The sequence below is a fragment of the Myotis davidii genome, unplaced genomic scaffold (assembly GCF_000327345.1).
Source record: "Myotis davidii unplaced genomic scaffold, ASM32734v1 scaffold1525, whole genome shotgun sequence".
Classification (NCBI taxonomy): Eukaryota; Metazoa; Chordata; class Mammalia; order Chiroptera; family Vespertilionidae; genus Myotis; species Myotis davidii.
This window is the reverse complement of record NW_006296279.1, coordinates 1,088,303-1,109,803: the sequence shown is the minus strand read 5'-3', so window position 1 is coordinate 1,109,803 and position 21,501 is coordinate 1,088,303. Positions and strand designations below refer to the sequence as shown.

General features: G+C 42.3%; 1 protein-coding gene across 1 annotated transcript in view; it reads left to right on the top strand.

Annotated features, from left to right (window-relative positions):
* The window catches only part of INTS7 (integrator complex subunit 7), a 42,312-nt gene extending 29,187 nt beyond the window's left edge, over positions 1-13,125 (top strand). The window contains exons 17-20 of the mRNA XM_006771272.2: positions 1,556-1,688; positions 6,939-7,037; positions 8,309-8,494; positions 11,685-13,125. Of these exons, the coding sequence (XP_006771335.1) occupies positions 1,556-1,688; positions 6,939-7,037; positions 8,309-8,494; positions 11,685-11,972 (706 nt within the window). The 3' untranslated portion in view covers positions 11,973-13,125. The remainder of the gene's footprint in view (positions 1-1,555; positions 1,689-6,938; positions 7,038-8,308; positions 8,495-11,684) is intronic.
* The last annotated feature ends 8,376 nt before the right edge of the window (positions 13,126-21,501 follow it).

Sequence of the window (21,501 nt, the reverse complement as noted above, 5' to 3'; positions counted from 1 at the left end):
TAAGGGCTGATGCTCTAACCACTTGGCACACCGCTCCAGAGCTCAATAATGCATTTTAAATTTCTGTACCCTAAAGCAGTAGTTGCCAACCGGTGGTCTGCGGACCACTGGTGGTCTGTGAGGTCTGAAAGGTTGGCGACCACTGCCCTGAAGTGTTGACTCACATTTCTTTACAGGGCAATACCAAGTTCCTTGTCTTCTCTTTTAAAGTACTACCTACTCTCAGATTACTCTACTTGGTAAAATTTTCCCCACTCATCTGATCCATTTTAATATTTTGGTGACATGCTAACCTTTACTTATTTTTCTACTTATCCTTACCTTGTCTATGTTTATTTTCCCTAGTTTGCAATGTTTGACTTGCTTTTTTTAAAATTTTTATTTACTTACATATTTATTTTTAAAACAAGCTTCTCCCTTTAAAATTTGAAGATGTTCTTAAACTGCCATAATTTTCAGTTTTTGCCAACTAATTGATACTGCATGCTCACACCATTTCTCATTGTGCAATACTCATTTAACTGCTTACAACACATGTCATTGTACTGTTGGTCGACATAATAGAAATTAGTGTTTTTCTTGCTTAACTTTTAACAGAGAGATAGGCACATTGTCAGCAGGGATGGGGTGAAGGGAGTTATCTAGCCAGCTCGCACATGCTGCTCTCTAACCCTCCCCCCTTCCTATCACTTTTCTTCACTCTTCTCCATCACCTTTCATCCCTCAAACCCATTCCCCTAATCTTCATCCTTCATAATAATGAAAAACTGGAAAAGAAAGCATGTATCTTGAGGGAGAGTTCTTTGAGTTTTATTTGCAATAGTGTGTAATTGCAAGGAGTAGATTCCTTCTAAAACTTCTCTTCTTGATAGTATATATTTTGTGCCTTCCAAGTAAAGAGGAACCTATTGCTGAAAAGAACCTCAAGAGAGTGAGGCATGACATGGATATTTCACTGAATTTTTTACAGAAATCTGTGTATTTCTTTCACAGCCTAAAAGAGTTGGGGAGGTAAGGGGAGATCTTGTTTCATTCAACTCTGTATCTCTAGCAGCTAACATAATACCTATGCCAGTGTATCAGTAAATGTGGGATAGGATGGAGAGATGTTTGTAATCATGAATGTTATTATCTACCTCATACCAACTTTTCAGGATTACCAGGAAAAAATATTTTGAAGTGCTTGTGCATTACATTTTTCTATTCTAGCTTCTTATTCAGTCTGTCATGATTCCTTTACACTTAACCTTTACTTCTACAGCCTAGAAAATAAGGGAATGACTAGGGACAAGGTTTATACTACCTAACAACCAAAGTGATTGAGTGAAGTCAGATCTAGGTTTGAATTCCAGCTTGTCACTTACTGGTTATATGAGACTGAAGGCCAATTACTTAACTTCTCCAAGACTCAGTTTCCTCATCTATAAAATGGACATAACAGTGGGTACTTCATTATTTTAAAGATTAAATGAGAATGTGTGGAAAGTGCCTGATGTATTGAGACATTAAAATTGTTACTGTTGTGGTTTTAATCGATATTGATTTTTAACTTCAGTTCCCAGGAATATGGATCTATAGGAGCAGCCCATGCTGATAGTGAATATGAGAGAAGAATGATGTCTGTATATAATCATGTCTTGGAGGAGGTGGAATCACTCAATCGGAAATATACCCCTGTTTCTTATATGGCAAGTGGCATTTGTTTTATTGAGTTTTTATTATGTGCAAGTGGTTTTCACTCATCTCTGGCACTTACTGTGTGACTTCAACCTCTCTGTGCCTGTTTCCATGTGACTGTTTTGTAGCCGGGTTACTATAGTACGCGCCTCACAGCATTGTTATGAGGATGAAATGAGATGATTCATGAAAGCACATGGCACTTCTGTAGCTGCTGCATACCAGTAGTCACATTAACATGTCAAATCTGCTCTACCAGAATGCAGATAAAACTTTTTTTTTAACAAGTTAACTGAAGTTGCAGTTGTTCTCACCCCTGGCTATTACATTAGAATCACTTTGAAAACTTTTTTAAAAAATGCATCAGTATTCAGGCCCCACCCCAGAGCAGTTAACTTTATCTGTGCAGTCGAGGCCTGGGCATTCGTATTTTTAGAAGCTCCCAGGTGATTCTGTCATGCCACCAGGGTTGAGAACCACTGGCTACTTGAGACAGAAAGAACTGGGCTTGTTATCTGACTGGCACTAAATCAGTTCCTGCGAGGTGACGCCATTGATACTTTTTAGTATACTTGTCCAATTTCGTCTGCTGAATCTGCTGCCTTTGGCACCGTTGAGCACTCGCTCTTTTTTCAGTCTTGTCCCCTGACTTCCCAGCCACAGGACAGATGGAGACACTCTCACCCAAATTCTCTCCATGTCTGGCCAGTCTCCAATGTCTTAGTTAGCTCATGCTCCTGTAGCAGAATACTATAGACTTGGTGGCTTAAACGACATTTATTTCTCACAGTTTGGGAAGCTGGAAAGTCTAGGATCACTTTTTTTAAAAATATATTTTAATGATTTTTTACAGACAGGAAGGGAGAGGGATAGAGAGTTCGAAACATTGATGAGAGAGAAACATCGATCAGCTGCCTCCTGCACACTCCCTACTGGGGATGTGCCCGAAACCAAGGTACATTCCCTTGACCGGAATCGAACCTGGGACCTTTGAGTCCGCAGGCCGACGCTCTATCTACTGAGCCAAACCAGTCAGGGCTAGGATCACTTTTTTAACAAGTTAACTGGTAAGGGCCCTTTTGCTAGCTTGCAAATTGGCTCTTTCTTAATGTGTCCTCACATGTTCTGCAGAGCTATGGTCTCTCTCTTTTTATAAGGACACTAATTCCATTATAGGGGGCCCATCCTCATGACCTCCTCTAAACCTAGTCACCTTCAAGAGGCCCCATCTCCAGATACCAACACATTGAGAGTTACGGCTTTTCCATATGAAGCTGGAGAAGAGACACACATTCAGTCCATAACGCCCTGTCTTTGGACTTTACTCCTTGGAGAGCTTTTGTCCTGCCCACACATCAGATATTTCCTGTAGCTCTCTTCTGGTTCCTGCTCTTCCTGTTCTGTACTCTTACTGTTTATCAAGTATTTTAGAAGAAATTGGCAGGATGCATTGTTAAAGGGTTAGGTTAGATATTAAGGACAGATATACAGCTTTCCACATAAGGTCATCAGTACATATTTGCTGATTCGAACTGACATGGGTTTGACACTGAGATTGGTTGCTAAGGGAGATTGTAAAAATTATCTTTGAAGTAAACACACACATCTCTGAGACATTCATTATTTCATATTTCCTCTAAACTGCACCCTAAGAAGTGAAGTAGATACCAAACAGTACTTCAGTTTAATGGAATTGAACCCACTGAATATAATGGAAAGAAGGGGAAATTTCTGCTCAGTAGGCGACAGTACAGAGAAAAGTTCTAGGTTCAAATCCCTCCTCTGCCACTCAGCAGGTCTGTGATTTTAGACAAATTACTAAAATCCTTTCCTATGATATGGAAAAAAAATCTACCTCTTACTGTGAACATTACCTGTTACTGTGAACATTAAATGAAGTAATGTGTATTGCCTAGCACAGTACATGGCATAGTGCATAAGGAGTGTTAGTAAATGTTCATTTTCTTCTCTCCACATTGTATTTTATAGCTTTAATATTATCTGAACCCCAAATTCAGCTCCACGGGTGTTAATTGGGTCCTAGGAATAGAAAAATGACCAAGACACAGCATCGTCCTTCGAGTTGCCTGTAGTCTAATAAGAAATGAAGATTTTTATAAACAAACCTGTGTGTATGCAGAAATAGAGCTCTTCCCGAGGTACAGATGTAGCACCAAAGAGAAAGTAATGCATGTCACAGGATAGGTGAATGGGTTAAGGGTGTAGCTCAGAAGATGTGTTTGCATATGAGTTTTACAGGGAGATGAGGGTAGGGAATTTCAGGCAGAGAACAACACGTTTGAAAGCAGAGGCGTGAAATAGCATGTGTCTTCTGGGAACAGTTTGCTACTGTTGTTACAACAGAGTGTACAGGTGGGGGCTGGAGAGGTAGGCAGAGGCCAGGTGACAAAAGGCTTCGAACACAGTGTTAGGGAGTTTGGACTTTATCCTATAGGCACTGGGGTGTTTTTTAGGAATTTTTTTTTTTTTTAGGAATTTTTAATGGGTAGAGGAAAGAAGTGGTTAAGATTGTACTTTATTGTTCTGGAGGCACAGAACATGTAATGGCTGTTCTGTGGTTACAAGGCTTCCCTCATAATCCAAGGTAAGGGCCTAATGAATAGGAATTAGAATGAGAAAAACAGATACATAAGAAAGATACGTTGGGGCAGTATTTTCAAGGCTTGGGTTTTTGTGTTGTGTGTGTGTGTGTGTGTTTATTAAATGTGAGAGGATGGAGACATGACCTCCAGGTTTCCAAGTTACCAAGTGCACAAGTGGTTGATCCTTCACTAGACAGAGAATATAAAGGGATGGTGGAAGAAGGTGAAGGTTTCATTTTTAACGTGTGGCTGTTTTACAGGCAGTTGGAAAATAGGTCTAGTGTTGGAAGGGGTCGGGCTGAAATGCATGTAAGATGGTTTTGAACGTAGAGGTTCTTAAAGTCACAGGAGTAGAGAAAATTGCCTCTTAGGAACATATGGACTAATGAGAGTGTCAACATTTAAGGAAGAAACAAAGGAAGAGAATCTTAGGAAAGAAGATGGAGAGGGGAAGAATCAGAAAAAGTAAGGACAGAGGCCATAAGTGGAATTCCTTGGAAAAAGAGACTTATCAGGTGCCACAGTATTGTAAAAAGTACAAAGGCTGAAAAGTATTGGATTTGGCAATGAAGAGTGTTGGTTTAGGAACCATGGTATGTGACTTCACACCTCCAGACTGTTAACTTTGATAGTAAATTGCTACTAATGTACCTGGGGAAGTGTGTCCGGGAGCTGGTGGCCTCAAAGGCAGTCCTGCTTTCCCAGTGGGGGTTGTAAAATCGGAATTTCTTCTTATAAAAGGGAGAACGGGTGCCTTTTTGCCCGGGAACAGCCTGAGGTCACTTGGGGTCCTCTGAGTCCCTCCTTTAAAGATGTTTCTCTCCTTAAACACAATTATGACATCAAAGGTTCCACCACAAGTAGAATGTCCCTGCAAATGCTTCCCGGGTTCCTTGCAGGAAGATGGATAGTGATGTTTCAGCAGTTAAACCTGAAGAAATAGGCCCGATGTCTTTAAATCTGAGTTATTATTCTCTCAAGTAATAGACCTGGCATTTGTATTACTGCTAGTCTGTTGGGTACAAAATATTCAGTAGCCTGAACCCAGAGTAGTTTCTTCTGGCTTTCTGCCTTATTGCCCAACTCTTAAAAAATGTTTACAGGGCAGGCAACTAGGTGACAGTTAACTTGAAAGCAGGAGCTTAGACGGACAGATAGCATAGTGTATAGTGCAGTGGTTTTCAACCTGTGGTATTTTGGAGGGACCACTGAGAGGGAGTAGACTGAGGCAGGGATGGTAGACCAAATTGGAATGGCTCTGGGTGCCCCAAAGATTAAGTGTTCTGATAGTGCTGTAACTTTTTTTCTCCTCCTATTGTTTGCAAATCATTGGTGAAGTGGAACAAAAATCACTGAACTAAGTAAGGATTAGGCAATCTTGGTTCTAGCTCCAGCTTGTTCCATTAGCTGTCTAGATGACCCATGTCGTCATCAGAATTGAGATGATCTTAATCTGTGAAGCTTTTTGAAGGGTATCCTTTAAGAAGAAGGAAAAAAAAAGATTAAAAATATGAATAATAAAATGGCAATAAATACATAGGTATCAACACTTAAATCTAAAAATCAAAATAAAGAACAAGAAATCTGATGAACAGAATAAACTGATGAATAAAATAGAACCAGAAACATGGAACAGACTGACAAATCTCAGAGGGGGGAGGGGGTGCAGAAGAGATTAACCAAAGAACATAGGCATATGTGCATTACTTAGGACACAGACAATGGGGTGGTGAAGGACTGGGGCAGGGCGGGAACCGGATTGAGGGAGGAAATGGGGAGAAAGTAGGGGACATCTGTAATACTCTCAGCAATAAAGAATTTTTTTAAATTGGGATGATCTTTAAATAGTTTTGATGGTTTCATGGGTGTATGTTTACCTGCATGCCCATCAAGTGGTATATGTTAAATATGTACAGCTTTTTGTATGTCATTGTGTATCAATAGAGTGGCTTTAAATTAAATAAATAATCTTGGAACTCTTAAATTCTGGTTCTATGATCCTTTTCACTAAGACTCAAAGCATTTATTAAAGTTTCATAATTCCCTAGAGTTGGACTATATAGTCATTCTTAATCTGAATTCCAGTAAGCTTTCACCATTACTCTCTCCCTGAGGCCTCATGGCCATAGGGTCAGGGAAGCTGCCTAGTGGGAATGGGTTGACAGAATGAGGCAACTCTAAGCCGAAGTTCCACATGGGATTAGTGTCAGCCCCGGGATGTCAATATACTGCTCCAGCTTCTTTACCATGTACTCTTTATCATACTTTGCCAAACTTTATCAAACTAGCAGTTACTCTGTAGTTTAGTGTCATAATATGTCTGCTAGCTGGAAGCTCTTTAGAAATGCAGTTTACATATTGCTTGCCTTGAGCAATGTGGATTTTCTCTCTTCTCTCATTTGTTTTTTATGGAATGTACTCCTTTACAATAAAGCATAAATCTGTAATTGTATTCCTTAACATGAGTTACTTGGGAAATGTGCACAGTTCGTGGTTTGTTGTATTTTTTTTACTATTTCTTGATTGGTGGTGTTATTATTGTTGTTTTTGTAATAATTTATGTGAGCATTTATAGTTTTTAAACTTCTCCTGAAAGTACCATTTGTTGATGAAATTTTGAAATTCATTTTTATTTGATTCTATTTCTTTCCCCTCCAGCATACAGCATGCCTCTGCAATGCCATCATTGCTTTGCTGAAAGTTCCTCTTTCATTTCAGAGGTATTTTTTCCAGAAACTGCAATCCACCAGCATTAAGGTAATATCGGAAGAATGATAAGGTTAATATGGATTAAAAGTTCAGTTATCACCTACAGATGAAGCAGGACATAGCTCTGCTTCAGGAGCTTACCTTTGGTTTTGATAAAACTTATGCTCTTTAGTTATAAGCCTTTCCTGCCTTTACCAACTGGTTTGGTGAAGAAAATGGACACCTGTCAGTACCAAATGCAGTGAGACAGGTGTTTGGCTACCGGGAGCTCTGTACCTTGGCTCCCTACTCAAGAATAAGTCGAGTGGTTTTCATCGTAGTAACCTACAAGGATCTTGAGCTGAGTCCACCTCTGGTCAGCCTGTTCAGACCCAACTTCAAATGAAACAGGCCCAGGATGACATCACCAGTCCTACCTCAAAAGCACTTTTTCTTTGAATAACAAGCTTTGGGGAGCTGGCCAATTCATAGAATTAGTATTTTAAAATATTTAAACTACTCAAAATTCAAAAGCTGTTCTTGTTCAAGGAATGGAATTGTTGGGAATGGGGGAAATCGTCACTTCTGAGAGATTACTTGGATTATCCCTGTCAGTAAAAATGTCTAGTGTGTTTTGGCATCAGTCCAAATGCTTTTGCTTGCAAATAACAAAGTAGGCTATGACAAATGACCTGGTTAATAAGGAAAGTGTATTATATAGATAAGTCCTAAGGTAGTAGGTCTCCAGAGTTGATTAGTTCAGTGGTTCAACAGCATTATAAAAAACAATTTTTTCCATCTTTTCCATGTTTTTAAAGAAAAATTACTCTAATGAGAGGTTAAAAATGTCATTTGGTTCATTTGTGGAAGTTGACTTTTATACCATGGTGACTTGGTGATGTTTGTAATCCTAGAATTTTGAAGTCATTTGCATTTGAATTTAGTCCATTTAAAATTATCTAAAACCAAAGAGACAGCTGCTGGACGTGAAAATTTACATAGTGGATTTCCCTACTAGAATTGGTTCATTATCAAAGAAGTGCCTCCCCACAAAAATTGGGAGAGCAGTACCTCCACTATTCTCTCTAACCCTCAAACAGTGCTGGGGCTTGGGGTTAAAAAAACAAATGGGTATTTAAAAGGAGGCATTAGAAATAAGGAACTCTTGACTTTAAAGGTACATCTATCTGGTTGTCGCTGCATAGTCAGGTTGTATGTGTGTGGGTCAGGGGGAAGAAGGGGAAGAAACATTTTAACCCATAACCAGCAATTAGCAGACATGTTTGTTGGAAGGAGGCTTGCTCTTGGTTGTTGGTGTTTATTTGATGTTGTTGTTCCAGCTTGCTCTGTCGCCATCCCCCCGGAACCCTGCAGAGCCCATCGCTGTCCAGAATAACCAGCAGCTGGCGCTGAAGGTGGAGGGAGTGGTTCAGCACGGATCTAAACCAGGACTGTTTCGCAAAATTCAATCTGTCTGTCTGAATGTTTCTTCTACGCTACAAAGTAAATCTGGACAAGAGTACAAGGTAATTTACAAAAGAGGCAGAATTGTGATGCGATTTTAGGTGATGGAAGTTTTCCCATGTTTTTCATGGGTAAGTAGATTGCAGTTCTACCTCCCCAGCGATCAGATAGACATGAGTTAAAAGCACATATTGGGGTGTGAGAGGCTGATAACAACACTTCTCTTTTTCCTGCCTGAACATTTGATAGATGGAGATCAGACTATGAGTGTTATTACTGTTAAAGCCAGGGAGGAACCCCGCTCAGGTACCTGGCAGCAAGGACTTCTAGCCCTGTACCTCTGACATGAATTTTCCCATCTAACTTCAGCCAATACACACAAAGCCTGCCCCCATAAAACATGGCAGGAAGGAGCACCCAAAGCTCAAAAAAGAAGGGACAGAGAAGGTGCTTAGCTCCCCATGCCCAGCTCCTACCCCGAAACTTAGCCAGTGTGATGCACCTCCTCTGCAAACCAGTACTGTTCATCTGATGAAAGGTCCTTTCACGCGGAGGGAACATCAGAAGTGGGGGATAAGTGTCTCCCTATGCCCCCTACCCCCAAAAGAGCACATCTGTTTATTTTTCTCTATTTTAAGTAACTTTTCAAAAGGAAAGTATATAGCATTGACATAGCAATGGTTAAAGTAAAAATCTTTCCTTATGAGTATAACCCTAGGAATTTACTGCTTTGAGAATCATGAGACCAGTTAACCAAAACCATGCTTGCTTTGTTAACCAAAGCTAAGATTCTGAATTCATGCCCATGAAACGGCAATGTTCCAAAGGTAGAATGTTCCTTCCTTTAGACATCTCTTTCCAGTTCTGTGGCAGTTTATTCAAAGTAAATGGAGCAAGGGATCAGGTACACAGTTGTATGATAGAGTTGTTCAAATGCCCAGATTGCTGGTATCCAGGTTGATTGGGAGCATGCTTGAACTGTGGTTCATAGCAAGAAAAGGGGTATTAGTAAAGATAAAAAGAGCGTTTTAGTCTCTTTGGTGTTTGGCTATAAAAGCCAAGGGGAGTTCTGGTTTGAGCCATCATCACTTTCTTTGCTTTGATAGCTTACTCTCTCTCACACTCTTCACCCATCTGGTAAGGCTCAGACTTCATTCTCTTCTCTTCCTCTCTTTTTATTTTCATGACCCAAAGCATGGTGCCTTATGTAACCACTCACTAGCTATTTGGTGACTGATGGAAAAAAAATCAGTAGTTAGAGCACAACTATTATGTCAAAGAAGATCATAGTGAGAATTTACATAGTTAACTGTCTGCAGCTCTCTCCTCACTTAGAGTTTGAAAGAACCATAACCATGGTTCTCTTTGTTCCTTATATATAATGATTTCTACTATTAAGAAGAAAAACATTCAAACTGAGAAGTACTGGTCTCCTGCTTGCTGACTTGCCTCTTGGGAGACATTGACTGAAGTCAGGAACCTGCTATAATAAGCCACACTGTACATCAAGCATGTCAAACTCAAAGGCTAACACAGGCCAACTATATGAGGCATGCGGCCTGTGGGCTGCAAGTTTGACATGCTTGCTATACATGATCACTTCATCATGTTACTTGCAGGGAGTTTGCAACTTAAAATGCATCATCCATTTAGAGTCATCAGTCCCTTTTCTGATCTCTCTAAGGAAGTTCTTGTTTAATAGGCATATTCTTTAGGAATATAAAAACCCTACAAAAGTTGACTATGCAAACAAAAAAATACCTACAAGTAGTTCTAAGATCTTGAATTGGTGACTTCATTAATGTTACAGGTAAATGACTCTGGAAAATTGATCTCATGCTAACTGCTTATTGAGACAAGCTCAGGGCACATTTATATAATTAATTATACAGCAAAAACACACATAAATGTAGATCAATCTAGTCAAACGCTCATTAAGATTACCTGTATATGCATTGTCAGAAAAAGGGTCTCTCTGACATACTTCCTCATGAGTAGAGGTCGGGGTACATCAGTAGGTGTTACTCTGTTACTGAAGAACAATGGCCTGAGTGTTTGTCTAGCTAAATAAATGAATGAGCCCATAAATCTGTGTTTTGCAATATATCGTACTGCCAATCTGAACAAAACACTGATTAAGTGAGTGATGTACAAGTTCTGAAGTCAATTTAATGCTGAAGCTAATACTAAAGCAGGGAGGAATCATATTAAGGAATATAAAATCAGACTAGCTAGGAGGAAGAAAACTCACATATAAACATAGTTTTAGCTCCCTTTTCAGTGTTTTGTATTTTAAAACCACTGAAACAGGTGGTTGCACCCTATTTCTTCAGAATGTCTCTTCACAGATGGGAATTGGAGTTTTTTTAGGGAAGGAAAAATGTCTTTTCTGCTTTCTGTAGATCTCCGGTCAGGCCTAAGGGTAAACTGACATTAAGGCAGATTAATAGGAGAAAAACCTACCAGTGTTATTAGAATTTCACATGTAGGAATCTTCACAAGAGAATGACGATCCAAAGAAGTGGCCAGAACAGAAAGCTTATATACCTTTAGAAACAGAAATGATAAGTTCATGACGAAATGACAAGACACAGGGATTTGGACTTGGTGCAGTAAATTGTGGGGAAATGTTGGGGCAATGGGGGATACCATAGAAAATCGGGGATATTTTAGTAGGTTTGTCTGTATAGGTCCATTTCAGCATCGATGGCCAGTCTCTGGTGATAAGGATGTTTTTCTCTTCTTGGTATAGGGAGGCTACCTTTCTTATAGGAAATTTTATGGCCTGTTTTAGGTAAAAGGGGGCAGATCAGCGAGCCCCTCCTGCATCTGTTGTTTTTCTAGTGCCTTTAGCTCAAAATAGTCAGGATGCCAAAGCAGCGCGTAAGGGGTGGTGTGTCCTGAACTCCTTCGCCAGGAGGAGAGGCCAGCATATGAAGGGGCTGAGAAAGGCTTTAGGGGCTCATTCTTTAAGGATAGTAAGGAGTCAGATCAATCCATAACTAAGAGTATAGGCGCTGCAGTTAGCCTACCAAGGTTCAGAGGCTAGCTCCACCACTCATTAGCTGTGTGACCTTGGAGAAATTACTTAACCTCTCTGACTCAGTTTTCTCCTCTAAAGCAAGAATAATAATTGTACCTACCTCTTGGTTGTTTGCATGGATTAAATAAGCACGTGGGCAGGACCTAGCTCATAGTAAGCACTCAGTAAATGTTGGCTATTGTTATTACCTAACAATTTTTTTATTCCAGATACCCATTGACAATATGACCAATGAGATGGAGCAGAGGGTTGAACCTCATAACGACTACTTTAGTACACAATTTCTTTTGAACTTTGCTATCCTTGGAACACACAACATTACTGTGGAATCTTCAGTGAAAGACGCCAATGGTATCGTATGGAAGACTGGTCCCAGAACTACCATATTTGTAAAATCCTTGGAAGACCCATATTCCCAGCAAATTCGCCTGCAACAGCAGCAAGCCCAGCAGCCGTTACAGCAGCAGCAACAACGAAATGCCTACACGCGGTTTTAACCATGTGACGAATGCACTACAGACTTTACAGGGATTGATTAAATTAGCAGAAGTACTCTGCATTTTCATATGGGTTAAGATATGAAAGTTAAAATGTGGAGTCCATTTACTCCGTGGTTTCTGTAATGTAATATTCTAAAAAATATAGGGGTTTTTCCCCCCCCTTACAAATTTCTCATTTGAGAAAAATTGGATTCCTAACCAGAAAGACTTTTTTCTTGTTCTTTTGACCAGGTCCCGTATCTCATAATTACCATTTTCATTCTTTTATTATTCTTTTTAGTGTGGCTGAGCCTTTTCTTTTTCTTTTAAGTCACATATTGGGATCATTGAGTTAGTAAATTTGACTGCTTCTCTACCAAAATATATCACTAGCTGCCTGTGATTCTGAGCTACACCTTGGGAAGTTCTGACCAGTACTGACCCGTGGTGGTAGAACGGAGTCCTCCCATCGATGGACTTGGAAGTGTCTCCTGAACCATCAGTCTTCTGGAAAATGAGAGCAGGCAGACAAACAGTGTAGACACATCCTGCTATATTATTTCAACTCCTTATCTGTCCTGTGCTAAAGCAAACTTAATTTATTGTTGTAGTATTTAATTGAACCAAAGTGCAGCTAAAAATTACATAGACATATTGGAGATTAATAATTTGTTTTTTCTAATATGTGTGTGATTGTGTAGACTTTTTACATTGTTTCTAAGAGTGAAAAAATCACATTTAATATCTTAATGTTTTAAGGTAGGAGGGCAGATCTTTGGTTTAGTTTCTTGGCATATTATATAATGCTAGACTTGATTGCCTAGAAAGAACAGTCTCTTTTTAACACAACCCCAATTAGATGGGATGCTCAGGGAATAGAAGTTTTCTGGTTAGCCAGAAAACCCCTTTTTTTCTATTTCAATACTGGTTAAAAACATTATAAAATCTAATACTGATATACTTTCTTGTCTTAACAGTATACTAGATATAATTAACTGTTCTTTCTGGATTTGGGATCATTCAGTTCTTTGGGATCATGATTTCTGAACATTGGGGATCACAGCATTGCAGAGATTGATGATATGGGCAGTTGGGTTCGGAGTAGCTCCTAAGATGAAGCAGGCACATTCCTTGGAAATTTCTTTTTAAAATAAATATCTCCATTTCTTTGCTTGTGTTTGGCCTTTTCTCTTTGAAAGTTGACATTGGCTCAAAGGAGGGGTTGAGTTTAAAGGGAAAAACAAAGTGTGTGGTTTTTTTTCCTTGTCATCTGGCTTTTACAGGTGAGAAGTGATTGACAACTCAGGTCCCTTTAAGATCATAAGCTATATTTGCAGCACAACACATTTCACTGCCAACAGCCAGATCATTGTCATAAAAAGTAAATCTACAGTGGCCACTGTAGATTATATCTGTTTATAAGTGGCCCAGTTGTACCCATAATGTACATAATGTAATGTAATGTAGTTAGCCTCTGTCACCAACATTAAAAGTATGATGGGATATATTGAGAAGTCAGAAAGTCTGGTGAGTTGGCTTAGATCGCCTAACAGCAGCACTCCAGGCGGTTATGGTCTTTCCATTTCTTACCCAAGAACACAAAGACCTTTCAACCTCATGAGCTATGCGTTATGTTTTATTGGCTTGGCTGGAGCTAGTCCATTATCCTGTGGTATGCAGTCTAAAGTACTCATTCTATGAGCAATTTAATTTTTAATTGTAATTGGGATTTAAATAGAGTGAGTCATGTTTTTTCCTTAATGACATACCAAGACCTGGAGCCATTGATTTCCACATTCAATTGAAGAATGCTAAACTTTTTTCAAACCTATTACAGTTACAAAACATTTTTCAGTATGTACCTTTTCCCAGGGCATTTCTCTCCTGCACCGTCAAGTTTGTTGTGCAATTTGCCCTCTTTGCTTATTACTTAGGTCTGGTTAAAGATTGAAACCTGATGAAATATGTTTGGGCATTATCTTCCTTATAGATCATGTCTACAGGTGTAGCTTTTGTTTAGTGATACCTGACTAAAAAGTAGTTTTGTTGTTTCCAGATAATATTTTTAGTAAAATTATGAAGGTGAGATAATATCAAATGAATCAGAACAATCAGGAAAATGAGCCTCTTACCCAATCAGCATCCTCAAGAGTCAGGATGAGTTCAAGAAACACAGATTGTATGCAGAGAAGAAATAATTCATAGTTCATGTTTTGGTTTTCTTAGGAGATTTTATTTGTGTTTTTTTTAAAATATATATTTTTATTGATTTCAGAGAGTAGGGGTGAGGGAGAGAGATAGAAACATCAATGATGAGAGAGAATCACTGATCAGCTGCCTCCTGCACATCCCACACTGGGGATCGAGCCTGAAACCCGGACATATGCCCTTTAAAATGGAGGACTAGGACTGAATGAGACTGAGGAATTATGAGAAGATATTAATACCTAGCTCTGTTTCCCAACACCATGGAAGGTGAAAGTAGGCTGTGTTGCCTCAAGAGTTTCATCCCACCATTGGAAATAGAGAAGCTAATGATGCTTTTTGTTTATGTGTCCTCTCACCTTGAGGAGATGAGCAAAGTGATGGTAAATTGTTAACACTTGTACCCCCCACCGTGTTTTCCCTTCCCCACCCCCACCCACCATCAAAGGCAGACAGCATGTGATCAGGAGGGCCAGCCCTGAAGTTCTCCCCACATGGCAGGAGATGTAGATAAAATGCCTACTGAATAATGCAAGTAGGGGAGACGGCCTCTCCAGGGGCGAGCCCACACCATGCCAGGCCCTGAGCTGGCAGTGGGAAGTATAAATGAAATGGACAGAGCCCTCAATTGAGAATATAGGACCTCTGTCTTCAGAGAGTGTGAAGAGGGCTTTATCAAAGCTGTTAACAGCAAAAAAAAAAAAGGTGCCATCTCTGAAATTCCAGTAGTATTTCCCCTTGTACATAGCAGTCAGGACAGGCTCTAGGGTGATTAAAACTGGCCATCATTTGGCATTTTCTCCTTTTGCTGCTCTTGGAAGGCAAGTGTTCCTTCCTGCTCAGAGAACCTCCTGATATAATCAGAGACAAATGGTACCTACTACTTTTGAAGCCAGAGCTGAACAGAAAGAACATTTGGAAAAAAGGTTCACCCCTAAAGTATAAAGTCAATATTTAGCCTCAAGGAGATGAGCTGACATGCAAAATGAAGTAAATATTGTCTTGTGTTGCAGAAGCTACTGCTGCTTCTGGCCAGGCTGTTGGATGACATGAACCCATCAATGTCACATTTCAAGTTACCAGGTCATTAGGGAGAAATGACTAATCACAGAATCACTTAAGCAACATCAGATCTGTCCTACTTAGTGTCGCAGTGTCCCCTGGGATGCTCAAGAGCATATTAGCCGTGGCTAGAACTGTCTCAGCACATCTGGAACCTCCTGGAGGGCCCTTGACACAGGAGAGGCCTATGAGTCGGCCCTAAGCACTCCCAACCCCCTGCCCCTCTCCCACGTGGCTGACCAGGAGTAGCTGATGGGAAGCATTTTTCCTTCACCCTGAGCACTGGAAGTAACTCCACTGGGACCACTGGGCACTATAGCTCAGTCAGCTTTTGTCTGAGCAGGAGTTTGTGAACTGGAGCACATTTCCCAGATCTATGCCGACGGCCCAGCCAACAAGGACACACACAATTTTGAAAACAGGTGACCTTTTATTTACTCACCAAATGTTTATCGAACACGCGCAGGGTGCCAGGAACTGGGAATGCAATGATGGGCCAGCTCCTTGGGTTCACGGCTATGCCACTGCTTGTTTTTGCACAGACCATGGGAGAGGGAAGGCTGGGACCATGCTGGGTGGGCCTGAGCTTCTTTGGTGGTTGATCATTTCCTCCTGTGAAAGGGGAAAGGAATGAGTTTGCACTGGTCTATCCAGGTCCTGCCGTTTCCTGAGTGGCCCTTCGGAAAAGCTGTCAGCCTGAGCGTTTGCCCCTTTGGTAGCTAACCATCTTCACCGTTCACTAATATCCAACCTAAAGCCCTTAGGGTGATCTTAATTAACATCCTGCTTCAATTCTTTGTGTTTGAGGGAGATGGCAAACTCCCCAAAACCTTGTCCCCAGGGAAATAGTACTAATCAGAATGCAGTCTTCTCCGACCCCAACTACTTAATATTGAAAAACATACTTGTCCCTCCAGACCCGGCAGAAACACACTCGTCCCCAATTCCTCCCACCAGACTTGACACTTTATACTGGTCCCTTTGTGACCAGTGTCAACCCAGTCTTATACATGATCCACTGCCTGACCCTTGGGGTTGCCGTAAATGTGGATAAATGGTGGCTGCAGTTACCATGTCCTGGTAATGGGAACGAGCAGCTCCCTCCACCATACCAGCCTCCACGTCAGTGCCCCCTCATAACATTTTTGTGAGCCTTGGCTTCTTCCTCTGTAAAATGAGGCTAGCAATTGCCCTGTTGTGAAGATTTAATGTAACAACACATGCACAAAACCTGCTACTTGGCAGGAGCCCACCAAGTATTGGTTGCCTCTGCAGTTATGCTGCCGATCATCTCTGCCTTAGAGGAAAGTGATGTTCCAGGTCCTCTGAGAACCTAAAGGGGCTAAACTTTCTTAAACTTAAGAGAAATGTATTCTTTTCCCTCCGAAGGAGGGCATTTATATCTGTGAGTTTTCCTGTCCGCACAAGCCTTGAGCCCTAAGGGGGTGGGGATTGGGGGTGTAAAAAGAAGTGTCACCAGTTCAATGAGTCAACCCAGGCTTCTCTGTCATTCTTTCTGAGTTATTTAGCAACTGCAAAGTAAATGGGCTTGTATCCAAAGTTAGTTCTTGCCGTGAAATCTATTGGACTCAAGCCCCATGATTCAATGGACGCTCTACCTGTGTTTTTTTTTTTTTAGAGAGTTTGCTATCTCCCCCAAACAGAGCATGAAGACAAAATTGCAGTAAGAACTTCAGGTTGGGCGTAAGTAAGAACTTCGTGAACTGTGAAAATAATTAAATACTGAAGGAAGGTGGCATATGGACTGGGTGAGCTATTCTGTCCAACCACAGGGATCTGATCGCTTTGCCAACAGCCTCTCTGATCCCTTGGCCCCATTCCATCAGCAGGACTTGTGCAGGGCAGACTTCCTGCCAAGGGCTGTGCCTGGGAGATGGGGTGTAGCCCTGCTCCCTACCCACCACATGCCTCCAGACAGAGGGCTCAGGCAGCTCAGCTGCAGATATAAATAACCCCCTTGTGACTCTATGTCCTTAGAGCAAATGCCTCTGGCCATTGGGGAAGAAGTGGAGGGAGGGAGGGCTCCAGGAGGGAGCGCCCCCTGGGCTTGACAGCTGAGAAAAGAGCTGAGAGTGAAGAGGTTATGTTTTCTCTCACCTCCTAAGTGTGTCTGTATGTTTATGAGAGAAGTGTCTACGCAGAGAGAAGAGCTGTCCTACTTTTGAGGAAGGCGGTGGGGGGAGGGGGGTGTCCATGGCGGTGTTTCTTCCCTTCTGTTCCCACTACCGTCGTCCTAGTTCACAACCTCATAAAATCTTCCTGGACTATCACTTTCGCTTCCCGTTTTCCTTGCTGCTAGTCCCTGTCTCCTCTGAGTAATCCTTTCTTCCCACAGCTTCCCAATTCACTCATCTGATCCAGTGGGAGCCCTGTTCCCATTGGGTTCCCAGTACATTCCAGATTCTTCAATCTCTCTCCCCTTTTATCCCCCCCCCCAACCCCCTTTATTTTTCCTTTTTTTCCCAATCCACTTTGAGGGGCACAGCCACCAAAAGCAACGGGATCTGCTTCTGTTGTGCTTAAACTGTTTAAACTGCTGCCATGACAAACAGCAGTTCTTGGGTTTAGGTGCTTGGTTCGGTCTTTCATTGAAGACCCTCCACAATGTGACTCCAGCCTTGCACCAAGCCGCGCCTCTCGCCACCCCTCTGCTACTTCCTGGGCATCCCATGAGCTCTGTTTGCACATTCTCACCGTCATTGGCTTTGTTCTTATTTCCCCTCCACCTGACTACTCCTCTCCTTCACTGAAAATCCTGCCTGTCTCTCCACATCTTGACTCTCTCCCGGACCAATATCAGGATTCCTCCTGGCCTGTATCATATTCAATCTTGCCTGAAGCAGTCAGGCTGAATGGCCCTCCCAGTCAACATAAAGGTGGACACATGGTGCTACCACGTGCTATTGATGAGAACAAACAGCTTCATCAGCCTCTAATTATTCTTTGGCCTCCTGCCCTGGTTCACATCCCTGCAGGGGGCAGTCCTGGCTGATCTGCTGGCTGACCTGCTGTTCACTTTGGAGACAAGAGGTGTAAAGCAAGCCTCCATGCAGTGGAGCACAGCCCACTGGTGTTGTGAGGCGCAGTGGGGGGTCCAGAGTGCAGCTCAGGCTCTGATCTGAGGTATGAGACAGGAGGGAGTGGACCAGTGCTGAGAGCTTGTAAGAAAGTAAAAAAGAAAAGAAAAAAAGGACCATTCATCAGTCTCCTTCCTTAGCATCAACTACACCAAGCATGTCAAACTCATGGTCCACGGGCCACATGCCTCATTTTATTTGGCCTGCGTTAGTCTTTGAGTTTGACAAACTTCATCTACACTCTCCCCCAGCAATAGCCTTCTCCCGGTCAGAATTTAGAATATGTTGTTGCTTTGAGTGATTTGGGCTCTTCCCTGCTTATCCTTATTTCCTTCTTCTCTCTCTCTCTCTCTCTCTCTCTCTCTCTCTCTCTCTCTCTCTGCCTTTCTTTTTCATGGTGCAATTGCATCTGTTGTAGGTAAGGCCCTGCAGCAGGTAGAGTCCCTACTCCCAGGAAGTTTTGGTCAGCGATTGTCACATATGTCACATAGGTCAGTGTTTATCTATAGTGCCAAGTGCGAGCAGAGATACCAAAATTGCACTGAGGTGAGCCCTGAGGGGAAAATTACATTATTATTCTCATTGAGGAGGTTTACAAAGTGCTGCCCGAAGACCCTGTGGGAGGTGGGGTGGGCAACAAAAGATACCAAGGAAAAGAAAGGCAAGGAGAGGAAGCCAGGGTTGGCCGCTCCAATCCAGCCCAACTCCAGAGCCAGCTGCCACTCAGACGCACAGGGCTCAAATCCAGGCTCTCACTTCTGTGTGGGTCATCGTCTGTGAGATTGCTGGCCAGCTCACGTTTCCTCTCGCACCCCCACCTCCACCTGATTTCAGCTATGGCTTCTACTCCTCGAGCTTTAGACCACAGGGCCTCCCTCTGGGAGCTGGACCTGTAACAGGTAACCGCGGGAGTCAGCCACGCCCATATTTTTGCTATATGGATGGTAAAGAAAAGCAGCCCTGCTGATTTTGTGCCCAAGGTTCCTTTATAATGAAGTGAAATATTCATCTCTGTGCTTTTCTTAGGGGGCACTCCCCAACACATGATCTTCCCCTAATCAGAGGCACCCACAACGCCCTGAGAAGCGAGGGTTAAAGCAATAATACAAAGGCAGAAAAACAAGCTCAATCTATTCAACATCCAAAATAAAGATATTGAGAATTAAAAGGGACAGCGTTTTGGCTATAAAAATGGAGGAGTCATGGGATAACAATGGCCACCTTAGACATGCTGACATCCTCTTGTTCTCTGATCCCCAGTGCATTGCACACCTCCAGGCCTTGGCACACACTTGGCCGTCAGCAGGCAATGCTCTCCTCCCCATGGCTCTGAGTAGCAGGCGCCATCCACCTCTGAAAACTTGCCCAGATTAAAGTCCTCCTCTCCAAGGAGCTTTCCGGAAAGCCCCACAGAGCTGGGTGTGGCCCTAACCTTCTGGTCTGCTCTCTCTTCAAGCACTCAGCTTCTTATAACTCCTTGCTTGCATATCTGTCTCCTCTTTCCTGTTAGGATGTGGACATCCACAGCGGGGACTGGGAGTTCATCTTTGCACATAGTAGGCAGTCAATCAGGTTTAATTACTTAATAGAGAATTCAATTTCAAGTGACCTCGCCTTACTTAATACAGTTCCTCGTCCTAGAAACTTAGTCACGGAGGGAGCATTGATAATAAACTCAAGAGCTATTATTGCTCAGCCAGCGCTGGGAATTTCCAGTTCTCAGTCCTCACCCCGATAGCTCAACTGCTAAGGTACGTCCACGCAGTACTGCAAGGGCCCAGCACTCCCCGCCATGAGCTCGGGCAGCCTAACAATACTGCGGCCACCGCTGGGGCCCACTCCTAGACAGCGGTGTAGCCAGACCCTGCAGTCTCCCAGGAGGAGTCAGACTGGGCTTGGCTCCCTGGTGACCAAGGTGAAGCTTTGTCATCTCGGTCCCCAGGCTTCTGTTTCTACATCTGTCATGTGGCCATGGGTCCTAATTAGAGAGCTCTTAGAGATTCCTGAAAGGAATGCTATTGTGCAGCAGCACAAAGGGCATTATGTCACCGTGGTAGAAGAGCACAATTTAAACTAGGAATAATAAGGGCACTTATCCCCAGAAGCACATTGATTTAAACCACAAAAGCTCCTTGGAACAGGGCTGAGAATTGTAAAAGCCTGAGCAGTCAACAGCCCCTGTGGGAGGGGAGCCCATGCCAGGCTATTGCTGGAGAGTTCCTTTCTTCCTGGTTGGCAGGCCACTATGTCCCTCAGGTATTCTCACTTTGGTGCAACTTCCCTGCTATCCTGGGCCCAGCCTATTTGCTGGAGTCCAGGGAGCAGACACCATTACTTCTACCTTCTTGTGGAAGAAGCAATGAATTGGCCTCAGCACAGCTCAGTTCACTTTTTATTCTCTGAAGGATGAAGACAAGTGTCCAGATAATAAAAAACGTCATCACCACTTTTGCTTCTAAAATCTGCATAGCAGAAATATCATCTGGGTCACACCCCGACCCAGCCCTTACTACCTCTGGTCAGCAACTTTGGAAAACCACAAGGTGCAGCGTGTCTGAAAAATAAAGTCACCTTAGCAAACAGTCATCCGGGAGTGGAGAACTATGTTTAAGCATGGCTCTGACAGCAGAAAGGGCAGAATCTGCAAAGAAAAAGAATGGTGGCTCTGACTGCATAAAAATTTAGAAGCTCTAGCTGGTTTGGCTCAGTGCATAGAGCGTCAGCCTGTGGACTGAAGGGTCCCAGGTTCGATTCTGGTCAAGGGTACATGCCCAGGTTGTGGACTCGATTCCCAGTAGGGGGCCTACAGGAGGCAGTCCATCAATGAGTCTCTCTCATCATTGATGTCTCTCTCTCTATCTCTCTCTCTCTCTTTCTCTCTCTCTCTCTCCTTTCTTCTCTGAAATCAATACAAATATTTTTTTAAAAAACATTTTAAGTTCCAAATGACAAAAAATCACCACAAATCAAACTATAAGATTAAAAAAAAAGACATCATGCTAAGCATTATGTTAAGTGAAATAAGTCAGAGAAAGGCAAATACTGTATGATCTCACTTATATATGGAATATGGGGAAGGGGAGATAGATACAGAGAATACATTGGTGGTTGCCAGAGGTGGGTGAAATTGGTGAAGAGGATCAAATGGTGCAAACTTCCAGTTATAAAAGAAATAAGTCCTG